Source organism: Coregonus clupeaformis, chromosome 8 (assembly GCF_020615455.1).
Source record: "Coregonus clupeaformis isolate EN_2021a chromosome 8, ASM2061545v1, whole genome shotgun sequence".
Classification (NCBI taxonomy): domain Eukaryota; kingdom Metazoa; phylum Chordata; class Actinopteri; order Salmoniformes; family Salmonidae; genus Coregonus; species Coregonus clupeaformis.
In genome coordinates this window covers 48,153,418-48,176,718 of record NC_059199.1, presented here as the reverse complement: position 1 = coordinate 48,176,718, position 23,301 = coordinate 48,153,418, and the positions used below count along the sequence as shown (strand labels likewise).

At 43.3% G+C, this 23,301-nt stretch overlaps 3 protein-coding genes and 1 pseudogene across 10 annotated transcripts in view; 2 read left to right on the top strand and 2 right to left on the bottom strand.

Moving 5' to 3' along the window:
• Positions 1-384: 384 nt before the first annotated feature.
• On the bottom strand, positions 385-1,574 carry LOC121572548 (annotated as a pseudogene).
• lsm10 (LSM10, U7 small nuclear RNA associated) lies at positions 1,306-3,242 on the top strand. Of its 2 annotated transcripts, none has more exons than XM_041884911.2 (3): positions 1,306-1,461; positions 1,961-2,164; positions 2,452-3,242. In XM_041884911.2, exons 2-3 carry the CDS (start codon positions 1,997-1,999, stop codon positions 2,650-2,652), a joined length of 369 nt encoding a protein of 122 aa, XP_041740845.1. In that variant the 5' UTR covers positions 1,306-1,461; positions 1,961-1,996; the 3' UTR covers positions 2,653-3,242. The 2 variants fall into 2 exon arrangements, with proteins under 2 accessions (XP_041740845.1, XP_041740844.1); XM_041884910.2 differs by having other exon boundaries at positions 1,308-1,413.
• Positions 3,243-5,617: 2,375 nt separating this feature from the next.
• LOC121572877 (protein eva-1 homolog B-like) lies at positions 5,618-13,176 on the top strand. The gene is made up of 3 exons (XM_041884908.2): positions 5,618-6,347; positions 11,679-11,874; positions 12,369-13,176. Exons 2-3 carry the CDS (start codon positions 11,733-11,735, stop codon positions 12,773-12,775), a joined length of 549 nt encoding a protein of 182 aa, XP_041740842.2. The 5' UTR covers positions 5,618-6,347; positions 11,679-11,732; the 3' UTR covers positions 12,776-13,176.
• Positions 13,177-16,498: 3,322 nt separating this feature from the next.
• The window catches only part of thrap3b (thyroid hormone receptor associated protein 3b), a 32,764-nt gene continuing 25,961 nt past the window's right edge, over positions 16,499-23,301 (bottom strand). For 5 of the 7 annotated variants that reach the window (XM_041883618.2, XM_041883616.2, XM_041883614.2 and 2 more), the window contains exons 4-11: positions 22,539-23,195; positions 22,175-22,350; positions 21,363-21,474; positions 21,071-21,146; positions 19,525-19,709; positions 18,963-19,311; positions 17,941-18,102; positions 16,499-17,265 (exon numbers count right to left, since the gene is read on the bottom strand). In XM_041883618.2, coding sequence (XP_041739552.1) covers positions 17,023-17,265; positions 17,941-18,102; positions 18,963-19,311; positions 19,525-19,709; positions 21,071-21,146; positions 21,363-21,474; positions 22,175-22,350; positions 22,539-23,195 — 1,960 coding nt within the window. In that variant the 3' untranslated portion in view covers positions 16,499-17,022. Of the gene's footprint in view, positions 17,266-17,940; positions 18,661-18,737; positions 18,850-18,962; positions 19,312-19,524; positions 19,710-21,070; positions 21,147-21,362; positions 21,475-22,174; positions 22,351-22,538; positions 23,196-23,301 lie in introns of those variants that run through there. The other 2 variants (XR_006001773.2, XR_006001774.2) reach the window with 2 other exon arrangements.

The window sequence follows — 23,301 nt, the reverse complement described above, 5'->3', positions numbered from 1 at the left end:
TATAAGAAGCAGTTGTCTTCAATAAACCAACACTCAAGCCTATTTTTCCACATTAGTATTTTTGTAGATTTTCACAGATCATGTTTTTTTCTGAAGGATCCTCAGATCGCCAGCAGGGGGAGTAGTAACATGCCAGCCCAGCAGAGCTATGTATTTCTAAATAAAAAATTTGTTCTTGTAAAGTCATGTTCTTATAAACACAGTTGGTGTTACAGTACAAAACAGCCTTTGTTTGTTACAAAAACAAGTGTAAATGCTTAAAATTGTGTTTGCTTGGTGTGGATGTAAAACTACTCATATGTTAGGAAACAGATGAGTAGTTTTACATCCACACCAAGTGCCTATAATTCTTTTTTTAAAATGTGTGCGTGTTCCTTTAGTAGGTGTGAGTCTCAGAGCTCTTTGAGAAAGTCACCCCACTGAGGTTTTTCCTGGTCTTCCAGCCAGTGTGGGGGCAAGGTAGATTTGACACTTGGACTGCCCTTCATCATAGCGTGGTATGCTCCAAGTTTGGGGTAACGCTCTGCTGACAGCCCAGAGTGGAAGGAGTAGGCAATGGTTGGGAAAACAAGGACATCAGCCAACGAGAAGGCTTTTCCTGACAGGTAAGAGCCTGCCTCCATCTTCTGAAAGTATCCCTCCCACAGTTTAATTTCAATGGCAAGGTTATCTTTGTTCCTCTTGATAGCAGAGTCGTGTCTCTTTCCCTTAGGGACATAATACTCATAGTAGACCACATCACTAAGTTTATCGTAGAAGGTTTGGCCCTCAAACATGCGTTGGTACATCAGGGCCTGTTTGGCTATATCCCCTCAGGGATCATCTGGGTCCCCTGGGACCTGAACTGGTTTTCCAAGTACATGCATGCTCTGATACTGCCCACACTGTAGCAATACATGCCCCACGGTCTCTGTTTCCTGACAATAATCACACTTTCCTGTTGGATGCTTTCCTATCACATTTAATGTCTTATTCAACTGGCTATGTCCCACCCTTAATCTTGTAAAAATAGCCTCCTCTCTTCTGTCCCTTCCTGCCGTCCTCCCCGACCTTCCTCTGTACTTGAATTAAATGCTTTCCCTTATTATCTCTATTCCACTGCTCCTGCCATCTCTGCACCATCACTGTATATATCAGTATTTTTGCCTCTGCCTTGCTCATTGAAACTTCAACATCAACATCCCCACTACTAAGTGCTTGTTTAGCCTGTTCATCTACTGCCTCTTTCCCCTCCACCCCCACATGGACTGGGACCGAAGATTGTTCAAGACCTTTGCAAGTTTCTAAATACATGGGCCCTGCATGCCAGTTGGTGGTGACTTAAACACAGCGGTGAAACGTCATCAAAATGCTCCGGCAGTTTACTTTCAAGTTTGTTGTGTTGACATGATTAGCTGCGAAGTTCTTCTCTAGGTACAGTTAACCTTGGTTTCTCCTGAATGTAAACGAATCAACCAAAATGTACGTTCGTTTGTTAGCTTTGATAAGCTTTGTGTAAAGTCCGTGCATGATATGTACGTTATCCAGCTTATTTTGCTAGCTAGTGAGCTAGCTGGCGTGTACCTCTGGTCCATCGCGCCACGACAACGAGTTATTTAGCTTTGTCCCCTTCCGTTTATCATTTTAGGGGATTTTTCTCTATGTTTAGTGACTTGACTTATATATACTTTAGTAACCCACCAAAGTAAAGATGTTGTTGTGCTGTACCGTGAGAACTGATTTCTTTGTGCGCACGGTGTCACGTTTTTCCAAAATACTAGCTCTGGTCCGCGCGCATGCGTCAGATGGGCATGCAGTTCGTTCGTAGTGCAGAGCCAACGCGTGCGACAGAGCCTTCTATTTAGAAATATATGATATGATAGGTCTACCCATAATGCCGTTTTTGCTAAATACGTTTTGGAAACGAATCAATATCAAGTTCTTACATTTTATCCACAAACCCTTTCCTCCCTCTCCATAGTCTTCCCTGGCTGTATCCTCAACCTAAGCAGGACCAATGGAGGTGTCTCATTCGATCAGGGAGCGGACCATAGCAGAGAACAGCCTGGTGATCCTTCTCCAGGGGCTTCAGGGGGAGGTGACCAACGTGGACCTGAGGGATGAGAGCACAGCGCAGGGACGTGTGGTCAATGTGGATGCCTTCATGAACTTGCGTCTGGAGGAGGTGAATGATTGGTTGATTTTGGGGTAAAACTGTTTTTTACAGTTAGAAACAATAATGTTAAAGTACAAATAACCCCAGAGGATGACACATGGAAGCGTTAAATACACGTATTTCCAATGTTCACTCCTCATAGTGATGTTGATATGTGTTGCACGATTTGATTTGATTTTATGTATTTATTTATTCTATGTGGAAGCAGCAGCACACTCTTCAATTGTCCAAGACGAATTTCCCCTTGGGGACAATAAAGTATATCCTAATCCTTCCAATGTGGTCCTCAACCACAGGTGCTGTACCGGGACCGTCGCGGCCGGCTCAGTCAGCTGGCCGATCTGTTTATCACGGGCAGGAACGTGCGCTACGTCCACATCCCCGACCACGTGGACATCATGGAGACCATACAGACCCAGCTGACCAGGATCAGACGCGTTCGCAACTTTGCCAGCGAGAAAGGGGGCAGGAAGGAGTATCTAAAGAAAAAGAACTGAACTTGGAAGTGTGGAGGACGTTGTGTTGGCCCCAAGGGGCTGACCTTCTCTAGCCTGAGTTTCAGCTCCTTGTCACTCATGGTAATGCCAAACGTGTGGCTTGACAATGAGCAATGGAGTTGGCAAGCGCACAAACAGATCTGGGACCAGTCTATACTGAATTTATAAAATTACTGAACTTGAAGGGTGGTAATCTCGTCCACCAGCCGTCTTTCGCTCTCTGTCTATATGCAGTCAGCTAGCAATTGAGCCTGGGGACGAGATTAGAAGGATGGAGTTTGTGTTGCCCCAAGGAGCCTTCCGTCACCGCTCATTTCAAATTGTGCATTTTCTCCTTGTTTCATTAATGACTTGTGACTCCAGAACAGAAGAATACAAATTTGAATCGATTCTCACAAGTTACAGGTGTCGTCCTTGCGTCTTTATGTTCTTAATTCTTTAACATTATAGTTTAGAGGGTGACAGGTTCTCCTCTTTGATTTTGTAGAAAAAAACAAGAATCCAAGGAAAGAAAACAACAAAAGTTTAAGAATGTCAATACTTGGCATTGTAAAGACTTTTCTTTGGTAAATAAAGACAATTATTTTGGACGCTTCAGAGTTCTTGATTCTCGTTTTGCTCAGGCCTTGTTCAAATACTTTGAATAAACTTTCCCTTTTTAAAGAAATCATTGCATTTTCAGAAAACAAAACTAATTGAATAATTCCAAGCCATGTAGTCTTAAGATGACAAGATGTGCTATATTTTGTTGGTTTGATGTGAGGTTGGCCTTTTGTCTTGGGGAAAACTGGTTTTGATATAGGCCCAATGCAATTTGGTTTATTGTGCATCAATCAATCAAATGTATTTATAAAGTCATTTTTACATTAGCAGATGTCACAAAGTGCTAGACAGAAACCCAGCCTTAAACCCAAAACAGCAAGCAATGCAGATATAGAAGCACGTCATGTAGGTTAGGCCTATGTATACCATTATTTCATTACGTATACCCTTCGTCCCTTCCTTGAAGTGATCACAGATGGTTGATCCTGTAAGCTACAGTACCAGCCAAAGTTTGGACACACCTACTCATTCCAGGGTTTTTCTTTATTTTTACTATTTTCTACATTGTAGAATAATAGTGAAGACATCAAAACTATGAAATAACACATATGGAAACGTAGTAACCAAAAAAGTGTTAAACAAATCAAAATATATTTTATATTTGAGATTTTTCAAATAGCCACCTTTGCCTTGATGACAGCTTTGCACACTCTTGGCACTCTTTTGGTTACTACATGATTCCATATGTGTTATTTCATAGTTTTGATGTTTTCACTATTATTCTACAATGTAAAGAATAAAGAAAAACCCTTGAATGAGTAGGTGTGTCCAAACTTTTGACTGGTAGTGTATGTATTGGAGTCCTTGCTTTCACCTATCCAACTGTGTTAGAGCCGTATTAATACATTCAAGGAAGCAAGGAAATGTTTTAATTGTGTAGAATTTGAACAGGACCCAGTACATACACTACACCACAGTGAGGGTGTGGTTGTGTGGGGGCAATGTTTTCTCTACTGGGCATGAACATGTTCTGTGTCCCAAGTGGCTCCCTATGTATTGCACTGAAATGCAATATCCCTATGAGCCCTGGTCAAAAGTAGTGCACTATAAAGGGAATAGGGTGTCATTTGGGACGCGAACATGGCCAGGAGCCTCGGCTTGGCATAGACCACAATGCACATCAGTCTGAGGAACCAGCTCTAAGTTCACGACTGGGCCGGTCTCCCTCCCTATCCACAGGCCAGCCAGGGAAAAGATTCCTCATGATCAATACCAGTCTGGAGGAGAGAAAAACAAACAGGGCTGTTTCCAAGGCTTAGCTCTCCCTCTCACAAATAGAACCCACTCATAAAAGCCTTTTGGATTACTTCACCGTGATTGGTGGACTGGCAGTCACAGAACCAGGATGGAACTTCTTCGGGCCAATGTCATGAGCAGACAAACTAAGAAGTGTTTCCCTTGGAAATGGCTATCCTAAATGTTCCGATGGTGTTTGGGATTTTGAGGAATTTCTGAAGGGGTATGTTATTTCTTAGCAGTGTCAGGAAGAGGACAGGTCTGTTGGCTGGAGAAGAAGATGAGTTCCACCATGACCAGTCTGTATAGACTACAAAGGGGTGGAGTTGAATTCAGCTGGGGTCAATATGTCCCTACAGAATGTGGTATATAAAGAATGTAGTTACGCCACTGCATCTCAGGAATTTCCCTATGCCGTTCCATTATTGTTAGTCGGGGACCTGTGGTATGATTTTGGTTTTTAACCTTCTTTTAAAAAACACATATTTTCTCTAAGACCAACCTTGAGAAACCTCTCAGTGACACAACCACATAATAGCTGCTTTTGAATACCACTGGACTGACTGCCACATCAACACTGTTTAGCTCAGAATAGTTCTTTACAGAGGAATTCAAAATAAACATTTTGGTTGTAAAAGCCCCTTGGAATAATAAGAAACAATGGTTGTTTACCCCACTGATCTGAAATATGTGGACAAACCACTATGGTTTACACAACAAACACAATTAGAACCGCATAAACACAATTTTATGATTTTAACAACTGGTTTAAATATTTTCCATCTGACTGTACCTGCTACACACTGGCGTGGTGTGAAACTGTTTATTTAAACCTTGCTAGGGACATATTGTTGAAGTCGATCCCTAAAACCCTGTGCCTGTCTTAAATGGCACCCTATACCGTACATAGTGCACTACTTTTCACTAGGGCCCATAGAGCTTATGTCAAAAGTTGGGCACTATATAGGGAATAGGGTGCCATTTGGAATGCAACCCTGAGATCACAACACATAGAGCTTAATTAATCCCCAGTCAGTCCCTCCTTTAGCAGCACACCAGAGCCCTGTGCCCACAGCAGTCTACTAGCTATTTCCTGTTCCACCCTCCTGGCTTAACACTGAACAGAGCTTCCACACTGTGGCATGGCCCAGAGCTAGAGATAACCTGGCCTCTGTGTGTGTGAGCTAACAGGACACTCACTACATCACAAGTATACCTCAGACTGAGTGTAAGTGTGCAGTGCATGTATGAAGATTTGGGAAAGGCAATTAATGGTGTTTTGGGGTTTACTTGCAGTACATTTTAGGGGTGTTTTGGGTTTCTGTCATGTCATTAATGTTACAGACTTGTGAATTTATATGCCAATGGTAAATGCTAATCAAGCTCATCACTCCTCTCTCTCTGTCTCTCTGGAAACAAACACCTCCCTTTTGACAGCGTGTCTCTCTCTCTCCTACCTCTCTGGAAACACCTCCCTTTTGACAGCCTCTCTTGGCCCAGGTTTGGCCGGTCCTCTCTCTCTGAGTAGAGGGAGTGGTGGTGTAGCACAGTTGATGTTGAGGAGAGAGGCAGCACATGTGAAGGCTGTTCTCTAACTGACTGTCTCCAACTTTACAGAGAGGCCAGGTCAAGCACCGCTGAGCCTTGGATCTTTCCCATCTTAACCAGGAGTACAACAGCCTGATCGGACTAACTGTTCCTACTCCTCTACGCCTCTGAGATCCTATAATATCTCCTCCACTTTTTTTCACAGCCTGTGGCAATATTTGCTTTACACATAGATGGACATAGAATCATTGTTGGATCTGTGGATTGACTGTGAAGCCACAAATTCAACTGACTTTATCAAGATTAAGGTGAGTGAGTGTGAGATTAACTTTGTTTCAATTCACTTGTGTTGTTGAATAGTGTTGTCACTATTTCTGTCTGTAGGACCTACTGTTGATGTCCTCACAAGTGATAAGGATGTGTTCTCTTGCCTTTTTACGTGTTATGTTTTCTGTGGAAGAGATTGATTTCCTAACAATTTAGGAAATAAATTTGAGTTTACCTAATAAAGTGATCATGTACTCTGAAAGTAACAAGATGACATGGAAGTTTATTAGTAGAGACTGTTCCTCTTATTAATGTCTGTACTTCATAATGCCACAGACTATAACACTCTTTATAGGCACAGTAGCGGCAACAGAAGCAGAGACCCAAACCACCTCTACATCCTCACTTTAACACGATCAGAGCAGTCTGTCTCCCAGCCTGTCACACATGTACAGTTGAAGTCAGAAGTTTACATACACCTTAGCCAAATACATTTAATCTCAGTTTTTCACAATTCCTGACATTTAATCCTAGTAAAAATTCCCTTTCTTAGGTCAGTTAGGATCACCACTTTATTTTAAGAATGTGAAATGCCAGAATAATAGTAGAGAGAATTATTTATTTCAGCTTTTATTTCTTTCATCACATTCCCAGTGGGTCAGAAGTTTACATACACTCAATTAGTATTTGGCAGCATTGCCTTTAAATTGTTTAACTTGGGTCAAACGTTTTGGGTAGCCTTCCACAAGCTTCCCACAATAAGTTGGGTGAATTTTGGCCCATTCCTCCTGACAGAGCTGGTGTAACTGAGTCAGGTTTGTAGACCTCCTTGCTCGCACACGCTTTTTCAGTTCTGCCCACACATTTTCTATAGGATGAGGTCAGGGCTTTGTGATGGCCACTCCAATACCTTGACTTTGTTGTCCTTAAGTCATTTTGCCACAACTTTGGAAGTATGCTTGGGGTCATTGTCCATTTGGAAGACCCATTTGCGACCAAGCTTTAACTTCCTGACTGATGTCTTGAGATGTTGCTTCAATATATCCACATAATTTTCCTTCCTTATGATGCCATTTATTTTGTGAAGTGCACCAGTCCCTCCTGCAGCAAAGCACCCCCACAGCATGATGCTGGCACCCCCGTGCTTCACGGTTGGGATGGTGTTCAACCGGCTTGCAAGCCTTCCCCTTTTACCTCCAAACATAACAATGGTCATTATGACCAAACAGTTCTATTTTTGTTTCATAAGACCAGGACATTTCTCCAAAAAGTACGATCTTTGTCCCCATGTGCAGTTGCAAACCCTTATTCTGGCTTTTTTATGGCGGTTTTGGAGCAGTGGCTTCTTCCTTGCTGAGCGGCCTTTCAGGTTATGTCGATATAGTACTTGTTTTACTGTGGATACAGATACTTTTGTACCGGTTTCCTCCAGCATCTTCACAAGGTCCTTTGCTGTTGTTCTGGGATTGATTTGCACTTTTCGTACCAAAGTACGTTCATCTCTAGGAGACAGAACGCGTCTCCTTCCTGAGCGGTATAATGGCTGCGTGGTCCCATGGTGTTCATACTTGCGTACTATTGTTTGTACAGATGAACGTGGTACCTTCAGGCGTTTGGAAATTGCTCCCAAGGATGAACCAGACTTGTGGAGGTATACAATTGTTTTTCTGAGGTCTTGGCTGATTTCTTCTGATTTTCCCATGATGTCAAGCAAAGAGGCTCTGAGTTTGAAGGTAGGCCTTGAAATACATCCACAGGTACACCTCCAGTTGACTCAAATGATGTCAATTAGCCTATCAGAAGCTTCTAAAGCCATTACATCATTTTCTGGAATTTTCCAAGCAGTTTAAAGGCACAGTCAACTTAGTGTATGTAAACTTCTGACCCACTGGAATTGTGATACAGTGAATTATAAGTGAAATAATCTGTCTGTGAACAATTGTTGGAAAAATTACTTGTGTCATGCACAAAGTAGATGTCCTAACCAACTTGCCAAAACTATAGTTTGTAAACAAGAAATTTGTGGAGTGGTTGAAAATCGAGTTTTAATGACTCCAACCTAAGTGTATGTAAACTTCCGACTTCAACTGTATGTTGTTAAAGACCACTTGCGCTTCTGGCAGTTTTGTTGTCACTATGTTTGTTGTATTATGACAACAACAACCTTATCCCTTAAAGTTACTGTGTTGTTGGATGATATCTGTTTTAAGGCACCAGTGACAAGAATAATACTTACGGGCAATTCCACGGTAACAGAGTGACATTGAGATTTTAACAGAATGATGGTTTGTGCTGTTGGTGCCGTCATTCTGTTACCAAACTTTGCATCTGCACTGTTCTTCAAGTAAATGTGTTTTTGTAAAATTTTCTGTGGAAATTGTTAAACGTGTTCCTTGTACATAGAGTTGTATGGTTTGTTTAACTTTGAAGGTTTTTGTTTGGCATACATTTCAAAGTGAAAAATCGGAGTCTCAGCATCACTCTGTTACCGTAGAATTTCCCTTAGGCATTCAAATGTTTAAAATGTCATTGTTTTAATCTGATTGCTTTATCTAAGCAGGAAATGTGTAGGGTTGAAGGCAGTGTTTAATGAGGTATATAAACACGCATGTCCACGGTTAATTCCAGGAGTTATTGAACTTGTCTGGTGTTAATGCTGTCCGTCTTAGAATTTGTTGACCAGAACTGTGTAACTTAAAGATCACCAGTTACCGCCAGTATGTAGCCTGCAGATATGTGCTTGAAGGAGAATGTGCTTGAAAGGGATTTAATTTCGAGATGCCAACAAGTAGGCTATAAACACACAAAAACCCTTTTCAATGTGCCTGACTCATGGGGAGGAAACTCCATCGTGATAATTTGTAGGATTTGGGAAATGAAAAACGAGGCCAAGCAAGGCCTAATTAAATGAAAATATTGTTTGTCTTTAAATGAACTGAAAACAAAATTACTCACAGCACTTATGTCATTAAAGCCTGAAGAAAAAAAACGAGGATGGAGTTGGTGAGCTATTTCCTTCCAAAAGTCAAATCAATTATCTAGCCAAGAGAACTATAAGCAGAGAACCCAGGGCCCTGATGGGGCAAGGCCCACCATCTCCCATGAGTCTGTGAGCCAACAAAGCAGCAACGCTGCCAATGGCGGCCACCATTTAATTGGCAAAATGTGCTTTTGAGAGTGAACAGGGTCAGGGTCTGCTGCCAAGAGTCAGTGGGATAAAGATCAGGGTGGGAAAACACAGGGGCCTGATGGGCCTGATGATAGCTGGCATGATTTTAAACTCCCCAGAGGAAAGAAGCAGCGAAAGAGCAACATTCTGCCAGTGCTTCGACTGTTGTTGAATTGCATGCAAGCGACTGACTGTTGTAAGGGAGGAAATCAGTCAGCAGTCATTGGATTTATGACTGAAACCATGGGATTTCATCAACACTTCGTTGTCCTATTCCCTCCCCCCAGTTCCAGTTTCACTCTCAACCTCTGTAACACTGTATAGTGTTGTATTTTTGTCTTCTAGATCTCTCCTTCCCTTTCTCTTTGGCTCCTCCTCTCTGTGAGACTCCACACAGACAGACTGTTAGTATGCATGAGGAGACTCCACACAGACAGACTGTTAGCATGCATGAGGAGACTCCACACAGACAGACTGTTAGCATGCATGAGGAGACTCCACACAGACAGACTGTTAGCATTCATGAGGAGACTCCACACAGACAGACTGTTAGCATGCATGAGGAGACTCCACACAGACAGACTGTTAGCATTCATGAGGAGACTCCACACAGACAGACTGTTAGCATGCATGAGGAGACTCCACACAGACAGACTGTTAGCATGCATGAGGAGACTCCACACAGACAGACTGTTAGCATGCATGAGGAGACTCCACACAGACAGACTGTTAGCATTCATGAGGAGACTCCACACAGACAGACTGTTAGCATGCATGAGGAGACTCCACACAGACAGACTGTTAGCATTCATGAGGAGACTCCACACAGACAGACTGTTAGCATGCATGAGGAGACTCCACACAGACAGACTGTTAGCATGCATGAGGAGACTCCACACAGACAGACTGTTAGCATTCATGAGGAGACTCCACACAGACAGACTGTTAGCATTCATGAGGAGACTCCACACAGACAGACTGTTAGCATGCATGAGGAGACTCCACACAGACAGACTGTTAGCATTCATGAGGAGACTCCACACAGACAGACTGTTAGCATGCATGAGGAGACTCCACACAGACAGACTGTTAGCATGCATGAGGAGACTCCACACAGACAGACTGTTAGCATGCATGAGGAGACTCCCACAGACAGACTGTTAGCATTCATGAGGAGACTCCACACAGACAGACTGTTAGCATTCATGAGGAGACTCCACACAGACAGACTGTTAGCATGCATGAGGAGACTCCACACAGACAGACTGTTAGCATTCATGAGGAGACTCCACACAGACAGACTGTTAGCATGCATGAGGAGACTCCACACAGACAGACTGTTAGCATGCATGAGGAGACTCCACACAGACAGACTGTTAGCATGCATGAGGAGACTCCACACAGACAGACTGTTAGCATGCATGAGGAGACTCCACACAGACAGACTGTTAGCATTCATGAGGAGACTCCACACAGACAGACTGTTAGCATTCATGAGGAGACTCCACACAGACAGACTGTTAGCATGCATGAGGAGACTCCACACAGACAGACTGTTAGCATTCATGAGGAGACTCCACACAGACAGACTGTTAGCATGCATGAGGAGACTCCACACAGACAGACTGTTAGCATGCATGAGGAGACTCCACACAGACAGACTGTTAGCATGCATGAGGAGACTCCACACAGACAGACTGTTAGCATGCATGTGAAACACGTGTTTCTGTGGGAAAAGTGAACCCCCCGCTCTGAGCACACAGGAAAGGGACAGCCGGGTCACTGCTACGGAAATACCATAAATACAAAGTAAGGAGTGGAGAGAGACGGAGCCCTCGGTTAAGCAAGCACACTGACTGACTCGTGTGTCTATGGTGTCCTTAGTGGGGCCCTAGTGACGATCTCACCAGGAACACAATGTTTACATTCCAGTGACCTCTGACACCTCATTGGACTGTAGTGATGATGGTTGGGTGGGGAATAGGTGGAGGCATTCTTTTACACTCTCCTCTAAGCCTTATGAGACTCCTAAGGACCAGAGAATGAGCTCAGACAGTCAGACACTGAGTGCTGGCTGTCCAAAATTACAGTCAGTTCCTCCCATTGGAGATGACACACGGTGTCATAGTAGAAGAGGAAATGTTGATTGTTTCCTGTCTGTGGGGGCAGTTCTAACGGTATGTTAATTATTTTTGAACTACAGGTCCTTGTATTGGAGACAGGCCTGGAACTGACACCATAGAGACCTAGAGATGTGATGACCAGAGAAGTCGGCAAAACAGAAGAACTTGTAATATTGTTGATGAATGGTGTCAACCAAACAGAGGTCAAAATGGAACCAATTAGAAAAGACATGGAGCTGCTAAGTAACAGCATGGCGACCTATGCTCACATCAAAGGTGAGACATCCGTATTTGTTCTGCTTATAGTTCTAGGACAAAGAGACCCTTTATTAATTCTAATGCTTTGAGAATGCCTTCCGAAAGAACCGTAACCTCTGTGTAGAACCACAATCCTTTCCAGGGACTTATGTGTTCTGTTTGCTTTGGCTTGAAAGTGTCTGCATGCTTGCCGTCTCAAATATTGTGTAAAGTTCCTCATTTCCTGCACTCATATTACAGCCAAAGGAAAGTGGCTTAAACAGTAAGACCAGGCAGGGGCCCTTTGTGAAGAGATTTGCCAAGAACTGATACCACACAAGGCATTGTTAAAGCACAGTCATTTCACATGCTGTTGTATTTAGTTTGAATAAAACTAAGAATTGGCTTGCTGAACCCCTGTCAATGTAGGTGATAGCCTTCAAACCAGCCTGATCCCACAAGCTCACACAATCTGTTTTCACAAGGCTATGTAAGTGAGTGATCTAACCAGTTTTTTTCCTAAACCCATCCAGCCAACCCAGAGAGCTTTGCTTTGTACTTCATGATGGGTGTGTGTTTTGGCCTGCTCCTGGCCCTGTGCCTCCTGGTCACCGGCATCGCCTGTAGCACCCGTCGTGGTCGCACCAAGAACAAGAAGGCTCCCCCCTCCCCAGAAAGGAGACAACTGAAGTCTAGCGAAGAAGATGAGGAACAGGAGAACGTGGATGTGGAAGACGGGGAGGAGGTTGAGATCCCTAAAGTGACTGTGGTGCCCATGAGCAACCAATCAAACGGTACTTTGAGGAGTGTGAACGTGTTTGCGTCGGCGGATGAGCTGGAGAGGGCGAGGCAACTGGAGGAGAGGGAGCGCATCATCAGAGAAATCTGGAGAAACGGGCAGCCTGATATACTGGCCACTGGGACAGGGACCATCGGATAGGGACACTACCTCTAAAGGAACTGAAGTGACTTAACATTTTCCTAACCCTGGTTTATCTACTACTGCAGAGGACTTTATTGGGCAGGCATAGATTTACCTTCATCTTTTCATTCAATGTGTTGTTGTTTTTTTACAAATGTATTTCATTATCATTCATGTATGACTATGACAAGTGTGTTGCACAATACAATGTATGCTTTTACATTTATACTTCAATGAGTATCCAGATACATTTTTTATTTTGGTAATAAAAAGTTTATTTCATAACCACTGGACATAAATTAGTAACTTGAAAAATACCCCAGATTGATTTACAATGCAGACAGCTTGGAGAAACAACTACCAATATCGCTGTCTCAACATGTATAATGTTAACATTTGCTTATTATTATTGACTCACATGGTTGTCAGACTGCTCCCACAGAGTCAGCTCCAAGCTCCAACCCTCCATGTTCATCTTAACCAGCTAGAAGTCTTCCCACAGAATCCCCCATCCTTTAACGCCTCGTTAGCCACCATCTCTGACCAGTCACTTCCTGTTTTCCTTTCCAAAGTCCCAGCAGTCGCTCTGTTACAGCAGCAGCAACACTGTGGTTGCGTAAATAGCACCCTATTCCCTACATGGTGCACTACTTTTGACCAGATTCCTATATGGTTCCATTTGGGACGCACACCCAATTTCCCTTTCCACACTCCCAGCAGTATCTGTTACAACAGCAGCAACACTGCAGCAGCTCTCTCCTCAAGAGGTTGTTTAGGACTTATGAAAAGGCCATTTGTCCCCAGGCAGGATACCTGGGCTGCACCCGAAATGGCACCCTATTCCCTATTACGTGCACTACTTTTGACCTGGGGCTCTGGTCAAATGTAGTGTACTATATAGGGAATAGGGAGTCATTTTGGACATACCCCTGTGCTGTACTGTACATCTTACCAAGGCACTGCTTCCCTTGTGCAAAGTCCAGTGCATCCAAGCTATGTCCCAGGGGGTCGTCTATTTTTGGCTTCCCTGGGTGAGTTTTTCCCCTCCAAACCGTCCTATGCTTAATGAAAAGGTTGCTTGTTATGACTGGAGTGTTCATGTCCAGTTAGAAATGTCACTACTTCAATTGGGGATTGTTACAACAGCCAGAGAAAACAAACCTGTGTGTCCCAAATTGCACCCTATTACCTGTATAGTGCATTACTTTTGACCAGGACCTTGGGCTCTGGTCAAAAGTAGTGCACTATGGGATAGGGTGCCATTTGGGACTTATTCCTTGAATGCAGCTTGAGTGAGCGACTTGTGTTTGCTTTTGAGGTTATGTAACTTCAGTCTGCACGGGATGGGTTATTAGCAATTGCAGGTGAACAAACAGCTGACCCGCGCACCACTAGTCTGCACAGTCACATATCGAGTATGTGCTCATTTCCAAATTCCTGCAGTACTTATCAAATAGTCCTAAGCAGGCATTCATAAAGTCTAAAATGAGTTAGAAATGTTGCAAAATATCTTGTAGAGTCCAAAGAACTGCAATATACCAGATACCGTGGATGTGTTCAACTTTTAGAGCGACTGACCTTCCATCCAGCATTTGATATCACAGGTCAAGCTTCAGGATGTTGAAAACGAATGGAACTTTAAATGAGAAGTGCAGAAGGAAAATGCGAGTAATAAATGACAAAACAATTCAAGTGAACCAGAGAAAATATTTATTGAAAATTAATGACAAGCACTTCAAATCTCTGAGGGAACAGTAGAAAAGACGTCAGCTTCTGTTTCGAGTAAGAGCGTAAAAACAAAGAATTAGAGTCCTACAGTTCTGCTCAATACATACAGTATGGACACATTGCAGTCTTGGGGTAGACTGCACAAAGCAGCACAGTCCTGTACTGTACCTCACTAAACCTGCTCCTTGACGTCTACTCACCTGTGTTCACCAACAAGTATACTTTGACAGTACTTATTTGCCACATACAGCGAAAACTTCTACTTATGTTATCTTGTACCATAACCTCAATATTGTAGGTTTAACTTTTGATGTAGAACATTACGGAAGGACTAAAATGATGAAGCCCATAAACTGCTATTCTAGACTGAACAAAAATATAAACGCAACAATTTCAATTATTTTACTGGAGTTAGTTGATATAAGGAAATCAGTCAATTGAAATAAGTTCATTAGGCCCTAATATATGTATTTCACATGACTGGGCAGCCATGGGTGGGCCTGAGAGGGCATAGGCCCACTTGTTTGGGAGCCAGGCCCAGCCAATCAGACAGTTTTTCCCCACAAAAGGGCTTTATTACAGACAAATACTCCTCAGTTTCATCAGCTGTCCGGGTGGCTGGTATCAGATGATCCCGCAGGTGAATAAGCAGGATGTGGAGGTCCTGGGCTGGCATGGTTACACATGGTCTGCAGTTGTGAGGCCGGTTGGACGTACTGCCAAAATTCTGTAAAACGACTTGAGGCGGCTTATGGTAGAGAAATGAATATAAAATTCTCTGGCAACAGCTCTGGTGGACATTCCTGCAGTCAGCATGCCAATTGCACGCTCCCTCAAAACTTGAGACATCTGTGGCATTGTGTTATTGTCCCCAGCACAAGATGCACTTGTGTAATGATCATGCTGTTTAATCAGCTTCTTGATATGTCACACCTGTCAGGTGGATGGATTATCTTGGCAAAGGAGAAATGTTCACTAACAGGAATGTAATTTTTTTTTTACACAATGAGAGAAATAAGCTTTTTGTGATATGGAAAATTGTGATATTTTATTTCAGCTCATGAAACCAACACTTTAAAATGTTGCATTTATATTTTTGTTCAGTATATTTAAACATCCAAGATAAAGGCCTCAATATCAATAATTTAGTTTTTTTTGTTCCTCTAATTATATTCATTTAAAAAAAATCTAAATAGTGATATACCTAAAACCCTCAAGCCCCCCAACAAGTAGAAGAGCAGAAGTATTGAGAATGCTTATGTAGGATATGATGGAGAATTCTCAACGTGGCAGGACATACTGGTGTGCGAGCTATAGCTGGGACGATAAACCTAAAATTAAATTGCAGGCGTTTTGCTGATATCGTTCATTACGATAAGTAGCCTATACTAGAGAAATGTGTTTGCTAATATGGGTGATTATTAATGGGACAATTGATGGCTACAACCATCAAACTAGTGGTAGTTTAAAGGATCATAAAAAAAACTGTGGTGCACATTAATGTTAGAAACGTATCGTTCTATTTATCATTATCGCATCAATTCAGGCAATCTATCGTGATATGGATTTTTGTCCACATCGCCCAGCTCTAGTATGAGCCCAGTACCCACAGTAGAGATTGGACTCTAACCTTCCCACCCCATGGGACCAAAGTGTCATGCAAAATAACATCAAAAACCTATCACTGCCCAAAACAACTGTTTAGCTAAAAGGCTTGTGTTAACTAGTACAGCAGAAAAGCTGTACGACGAAAGTATATAGAGCAATACATATCACTATGAATATCAATTTTAAGGCACAAATGCATTTGTCATTTCTATGTCTTGAGAAAAGTTACTTTGTCCTGGAAGTTTTAAATCAACGTAGCTACAATAACGTCACCATTTCAGAGGACCCAGAGGGGTATACTACAAAGCAAGATCAATGAGTTAGCCAGCTAACTTTGATAAACAACCAGAAATAACTACAGATATTCTGGATCATTAAGAAAGCTAAACTTCCATATGCGTTTTTGGTTGTTGAGTCAATTAGACCATGCCTATTTCAATCTGGGCATGGTCTAATTGACTCCAAAAATATATAAAAAAGTTATTTCATAATACTTAGGCAAGTTAGCTTACCAACTCCTTTATCCTGCTTTGTAGTATATCCCACAGGAGACGATTGGAAACCAGTCTGCTATTGTTCGTAACACAAACAAGCAAATACAGACAAAAGACAAACAAAGCGCATCTTTACATATCAAACACCCAGAAACAAAGACAAATTACTGGTAGTAATTAAAATAGCTCACCCCTTAATTCAAGTTCAATTAAAAAAAGTTATCCCATATAACCCTTACTGAAAGTGGCTCGAGTCAATACGAAAACGACCGTGTACATTCTGATGCTGTGACTGACTATGTGCAGGGCAGGTAGCCAGGGTTTAGGCTCTTCTAGCTTACACAGAGATGACGGCAGATAATCAGATGACCTCTAACAAACAGATGGACAGAAAGCTCTGGAGGAAGATGGCAGAGGAAGAAGATGGAGGAGGGTCTACTCCAGCTTGGATGCTGAGGGGTCTCCGGCCTGGATGTTGTCTTTCTGGTCCATCTCTGTGTGGTGCTCCTCCCCGTGCTCACCCCCCTCCTCCCCGTCCCCCTGGAACATGTCATGAGTCCACTTGTTGGGGCTGCTGCCCCCCTTGCGGTAGATGAAGCGTCCCCTGCTGCGGGGGAATGCCCCTCGGCCCCGGCCACGGCTCTCCAGCCACGTCTTCTCTCCCTCTCGGTCATCATGCTGCCAAATAAGTAGACAGAGGTCAGTGAAAAGGATACCACTATTCAGCAAGATTAACATGTCAGTGTTTACGTGTATTAAATTGTTTAGACCATATCAAGAGTCGAGAGAGAGCAGTGAAAAGGATTCCAAGACAGCATCAGCAAATGAAAATGTGTTCACATGTATTAATGTTCATTATTATAGCAGAGATCCACATTTGGTGAAACAGCGCCACTGGTCGCCCCAGGCACAATTGTTATTGTTTTCTTTTGAAACAGGGCAGAGGAGCATTCTGCATCGTGGTAAAAATATATAAATAATCATAGAACATACTCTGCTGTTCTATCGCGCGTGCAATGATGTCCGAAGGAAAACTATGTCCGTTGTTTGAGATAACGTCTTTGTTGTAATATCGCAAACGGACGAGGCAGTTTCACTGCTACAGATTCCAGATTTAACATGTATAAATATTTTATTTAATCTCACTAAGAGCTAAGATGATCACCTATCACAATACTGAAACAGAATCAAGACCATGTTTTCATATTCTAATCTGGGAAACCCAGAACCAAAATCAGATCAGAATGTCAGGAGAGACTATTTGGATTCAAATCCACTAGGGATACTGTGAAGAGAAGTACCCACACAAAAAAAGTCATTATGGTATACTCAAATCAAGGTGCTGAAACTTACAAAGTAATATTTCCTGCTCTTAGGAGTGTACTCTGGGTCCCACTCCTCGTCTGGCGGGCGTTCTGGGGGGGCGTTGCTCATATTAGGAGGGGGGTTGCTGTTGTTGTTTCCTTGGTAATTGCCCCTGTTCCAGCCCCTTCCACCTCCTCTCACTCTGGGGAGCTGAAACCAAAACAAACAGGGTCAGACTGGGGGTGTAGAGTGAAGTTGCCCCTAGACACTGATCTTGCATTTCCCCTACTAATGGTTAAGGTTAGGATTGAGGGAGGGGTAGCTGATCCTAGATATGTACCTAGGGGAAACTTAGTCCGAGCACAATCAACTATTATCATTACCATTATTCACAGGGCTTGGACTGAGGGCTTGGACTGAGGGCTTGGACTGAGGGCTTGGACTGAGGGCTTGGACTGAGGGCTTGGACTGAGGGCTTGGACTGAGGGCTTGGACTGAGGGCTTGGACTGAGGGCTTGGACTGAGGGCTTGGACTGAGGGCTTGGACTGAGGGCTTGGACTGAGGGCTTGGACTGAGGGCTTGGACTGAGGGCTTGGACTGAGGGCTTGGACTGAGGGCTTGGACTGAGGGCTTGGACTGAGGGCTTGGACGGAATTAAAAAGTATAGCTGCAGGAAAGCAGTCCAGAGATAAAGATCAAATACATCAAAGAGATGGAGAGAGTGAGAGAGCGAGCAAGCAGAAAGAACACCAGGGGCTCTCAGTTGGCTGTGGAGAGAAGGAGGAGGAGTCAGGCTTCTGCTGTGAGTATTGTGTTTCTGAATGTCACATGAGTATTACTTTACCTTTATTAATCAGGTATGGATTAAGAGTGAAATAGTATCATCATCCACCTCATTCTCCTTATCATCATCATCATCATCATTAGGAGGAAGGAACAGAGCAGAGAAGCACAGTCTATAGCGAAGTTATAAGGATAGAAAATTACAAGACAATCACATATCAGAGTCATTCCAATAGTGCACTCCAGTCCATACAGTAGGCTACATCACACAGAGAGCAGAACTTACAAATCCTCCTCCACGTCCCCGGCCCCTATCCATGTGGCCCTCATAATCCCGGGGGGGACCCCTCTCCATGTGGCCCTCATAATCCCGGGGGGGACCCTTGTCCATGTGGCCATCACAATCCCGGGGGGGACCCCTATCCATTGGGCCTCCGTAGTCCCGGGGGGGACCCCTATCCATGGGGCCTCCATAGTCCCGGGGCCCGAAGCGAGGCTTACTGTAGCCCTGGTCCATGTGCTCCACCTCCTCCCCCATCATGTGGTCTTTACCTCTGAACCCTCCTCTGAAGGGAGAGGGAGAGGAGGAGGAAGAGGAGGAGGATGGAGAGCGATCACGCTTCTTTTTGGTTTTTCTGTTGAGCGAGAGGGGTAAAATAGGAAATTACAATTAGACTCCATTTTAACTGGATCCATATTTTAAGTGCTGAACATGAAATCACAAAGAAATCTTTGGGTGGAAAAATGACATGCATATAGTTTATATAACCACATTTCAATGAAATAAACAATTCAGGGATGGAAGAGACTATGGGAGGTGATTTTAAAGTAAGCTATAATAAACCTACTTGGATTTCTTGTGGCGTTTGGCGGATTTCTCGGAGGACCCCTCTTGGCTGGGTCCTCGGGAGCCTCCGGAGCCCTTGCCCCCGTCACGTTTGTGCTGCCCAGGCTCCTTCCCAGTAAACCTTTTTCGGCGCTCTATATCCAGACGTAGGTCCATTGGGTCACCTTTAGGTTTTTTACCCTGATCCTGTGAAGATATGGATGTGCTGTCTATGTTAGTGGCCGCTTTCGATAACACAACTTAGAAGACACTACCACTTGTAAGAATGCTTCATTACATAATAAATGGGCAACATAATGAAGTAATGATGCTTTTCCATGTCATGGGTTGCACATGTCGTCACAATATTTGTTTGAACATTTGTTTTAGGACTGATGCCCGACTGAGCATTCTACTCAATGCATTGTCAATGAGCGCTGATGAAGATTTAATCAAAAGTGCATTACAGTGTCTTGGAAATACAATGACATTTTAACAGGAGGCAAAAAATTAGTAAGAAAACATTGTCATCATTGTGATGTCACCAGATTGACTTAGATGCAGTATAACATTAGCTAGCTAGCTAAGATTGAGGGGAGACCATCGGATTTTAGCTAGCTAATGTTAGCATTGCAAGCTATTTTTGAGAAACTTTGCAAGATAATGACATTTCTATCTGTCTAAGTGAATTTGACAGCATGATAATGATGGCAAAGTTGTTGCCTACAAAATATTTGCCTACTTTAGCAATGTCATCGTATTTCCAGGCCACTATAGTATAATGTAGACAAAACAGTAATTAGCCTCCATTCAGAATGACTGGGCTTATCATGAGGGCGTCTTGAGAATGTTCATAACAATGGCATGGCGTGACTGAGTGACAGGGGTGCAACCTATGAATATATATGAAAGCTTAAGTAAAACAATTACATGCAGTGAAAGAAGGACGTTGAGTGTTTGTGTGTGTGTGTGTGTAGTATTGCACCCCATCTGCTGGTGATGGCAATAAATGCATCCATCCAGAGCGCTAAGGCCATCTTGAAATCTTTTCTTCCAAATAACTTCAAAGTTCTATATCAAAGTTTTTTGAATTTATGTACTCAAGTAAACAGATCAATCACGTGTGTTAATGTAATCTTAGTTAATTTTCTAAGGCTTTATTAGAGTAACTTGGCCAAGTAACAGACATCTACACACTCATGGGGAACAGGAGCATGCTTTTAAGATATCCTTTAAAAACTAAATCATTTTTTACTGAACTTGAATACATGTTGCTTGTTTGTTTGAGGAGAAATACTTACAATGGCATTGCTTAGGGTCCCATGAGAGGCTTGGACACAGCATCTTAAGTCACCTCCTTTTAGCTTTTTCTTGGGTACGTACATACCCGCTCAATAACCATATCTCATAGGCTGGGGGGCTCGCTTGGGATTACAATACACAATTGGGCTCTTTTGATTTAGACTTATGCATCTCCTTTAAAAGAAAAGCACAAGCTGAACACTGCTGCTTTGGATCGTCTCAAATCACCTTCAATTTTTACATCAAATGTCAAAAAGGCCGTTCACCTTGTAGCTGCAGTCCTCCAGCTCCTCTAGCAGGTGAGAGTGTCTCTTAAACGCACTGGGGGAGACATCGATTCTCCTGTAGGGGAACACAAAAGTTAAAAGGCACAAGGTGAGTTGGATATGGCTACATCAAAGCATGTACTTAACTCACAATCGTCTCAAAGTATTTGAGAGTAATTCATTTGTTGAACACACAACTTTGCAGCGATATTGAATGTTTGACGTGAACTCATAGCAATCTGAAGAGAAGGCAGCCCATACTGGCTGACAGTTATGAGAAAGACTGCCTTACCTGTGGATTTCTGGACTCTTCCTTGGCTTCATCAATTCCATCTCAGCGGCTTTTCTTTGGTACATGGCAAATCGCTCACTTAAAGTCATGCCTGAAGAGCTGAAATGTTGGGCTGCAAATAGAGGACAGATATAATATTTATATAGTTTTTCTAGTCAATGGACAACTCTAACTCAGACCAGGGCCTAAAATTAACACCCGCCACCTGCGGGTAGATTTTGGCATTGGCGGGTAAGATGTCTATTTCACCTGCCACGTTGGCGGGTGGTCAGAGCTCCACAGCCAAGAGCTGAGTGAAAGATTCATTTTTAGAAGCCCTGCACACAGCCATAACAGTTGGTCTAATTTACTTGAAATGAAAGTCTACTGAAGTGAGTCACTGTCCTTGTGTTTCTTGGCTATTTACATTGTTTTGTTCACAAGCTAGGTTGTTTTTCTATGTTTGAGTTTCAACTGCTAGAGAAGAGAAGACAACGCTTCTACCAAAAAAATGTATAGCTAACCCAAGAGTGTCATTTTAGCAGAAAAAATATATTTTGGCTGGTAAAAAATCTGAGTGGCTGGTAGATTTCGAAATCTACCTGCCACAGTGGCTGGTAGACCAAAAAGTTAACTTTATGCCCCGATTCAGACAATTGTTTAATTCAAAGGACTTAAAATGATCTCACAATGACGGAATTACATCAAATCCTACAAAGGAACTAGTGATTGAACAGTCCATGGAACTATTGAATATTTCAAACCTACTGCTGTCCTTGTTGTGTCTGTGGCTTCATAGACAACACTTTATGGTCCCCAACAAGAGACCTTACCTTTGATGTAGTGCACAATGGTGACAATGTGCTGCGCAAACAGCTCCGAGGGGCTGCGTCTGAGCTGAGCAGCCTGAATATGCTGGAAGATGGAACGGAACTCTCCATGATCTTTCTTAGTGGGATGCACCAGATCCCTGGACATACCACGCTCCCTGGTCAGACCTCCAGAGCAGCTGAGAAGAGAAAGAGACCAGGTGGATCAAGCAGATACAAAACTGTTGTGTTCAAGACCGTGACGAGTTCCATAAACATGTTAACCTTCAAGCAGATCAAAAACTACCCAGTGTTCAAAATTATGTTTTCAGAAAATATTAACCCTCCAAGCTGTCTGTTTATGAACAGTATTGGTGATGCTGCTTACCTGGCCATCTTGTCAAAGGAGTTGATACTAAGCTCAAAGTCCTCCCTCTTTCCAGAGGGCCTGGGTAGGGGTGACTCCACCCTAGTGACGGGGAACAGGGCCAGGGGCCTGTCCTTCTCCCTGCTCCCTGAACCCCTAGGGACCATGGTTGCTGTGGCTGGGGACATACTGCTCTTCTCCTTGTCTTTCTTCTCCTTCTTCTTCTTCTCTTCTTTCTTGGAGGCCTGCTTGCGGCTGCGGTAGAGCTCCTCCTCCATGTGCTCCAGGTCTTCCTCCACGTCTTCGGCCGTGTCTCTCAGTCTCTCCTCGTCCTTCCCTGGAAGGTAGTAATGGGGCTCGTCTTCCCACTTCCCAAACACGTCCCGTGTCGTCAGGGTGGCTCCTTTGGGCTTGGCCTCCTCTTCCACCTCCCTCTCTCTCTCTCTCCCTGCAGCCTGAGACTTGAGGAAGGCCTCTTCAGCTTTGTCCAGGAAGGGAAGGGACTTATCAGCCTTGGAGCTGAAGGAGGCTGCTGTTATGTTAAAGAGGCCACTGCTAGTCCTGCTCTTGACTTTCTCTCTGCCGTCTCCGTCCGTGGTGCTCTGGTCCCTGTCCCGGCCATTCTCCCACTCTGCCGCCGCCTGCTGCTGCTTTTTGCTCTTGTTTTCTGCCAAGAACCTGGCCAATCAGACAGAGAATTAAATGGACCTTTACAACATGTTATACAAAGGAGAATGTTGATTAAAATCTAGTTTTGTTACAGGATCCCAGTTGTTTTCTAACA

Excerpts from the sequence above, each read along its gene's own strand:
- lsm10 (XM_041884911.2), top strand. The coding sequence starts at position 1,997 with ATGGAGGTGTCTCATTCGATCAGGGAGCGGACCATAGCAGAGAACAGC. Across the intron at positions 2,165-2,451 it reads TGAACTTGCGTCTGGAGGAG|GTGCTGTACCGGGACCGTCG; the intron begins GTGAATGATTGG and ends CCTCAACCACAG.
- LOC121572877 (XM_041884908.2), top strand. The coding sequence starts at position 11,733 with ATGACCAGAGAAGTCGGCAAAACAGAAGAACTTGTAATATTGTTGATG. Across the intron at positions 11,875-12,368 it reads GACCTATGCTCACATCAAAG|CCAACCCAGAGAGCTTTGCT; the intron begins GTGAGACATCCG and ends AAACCCATCCAG.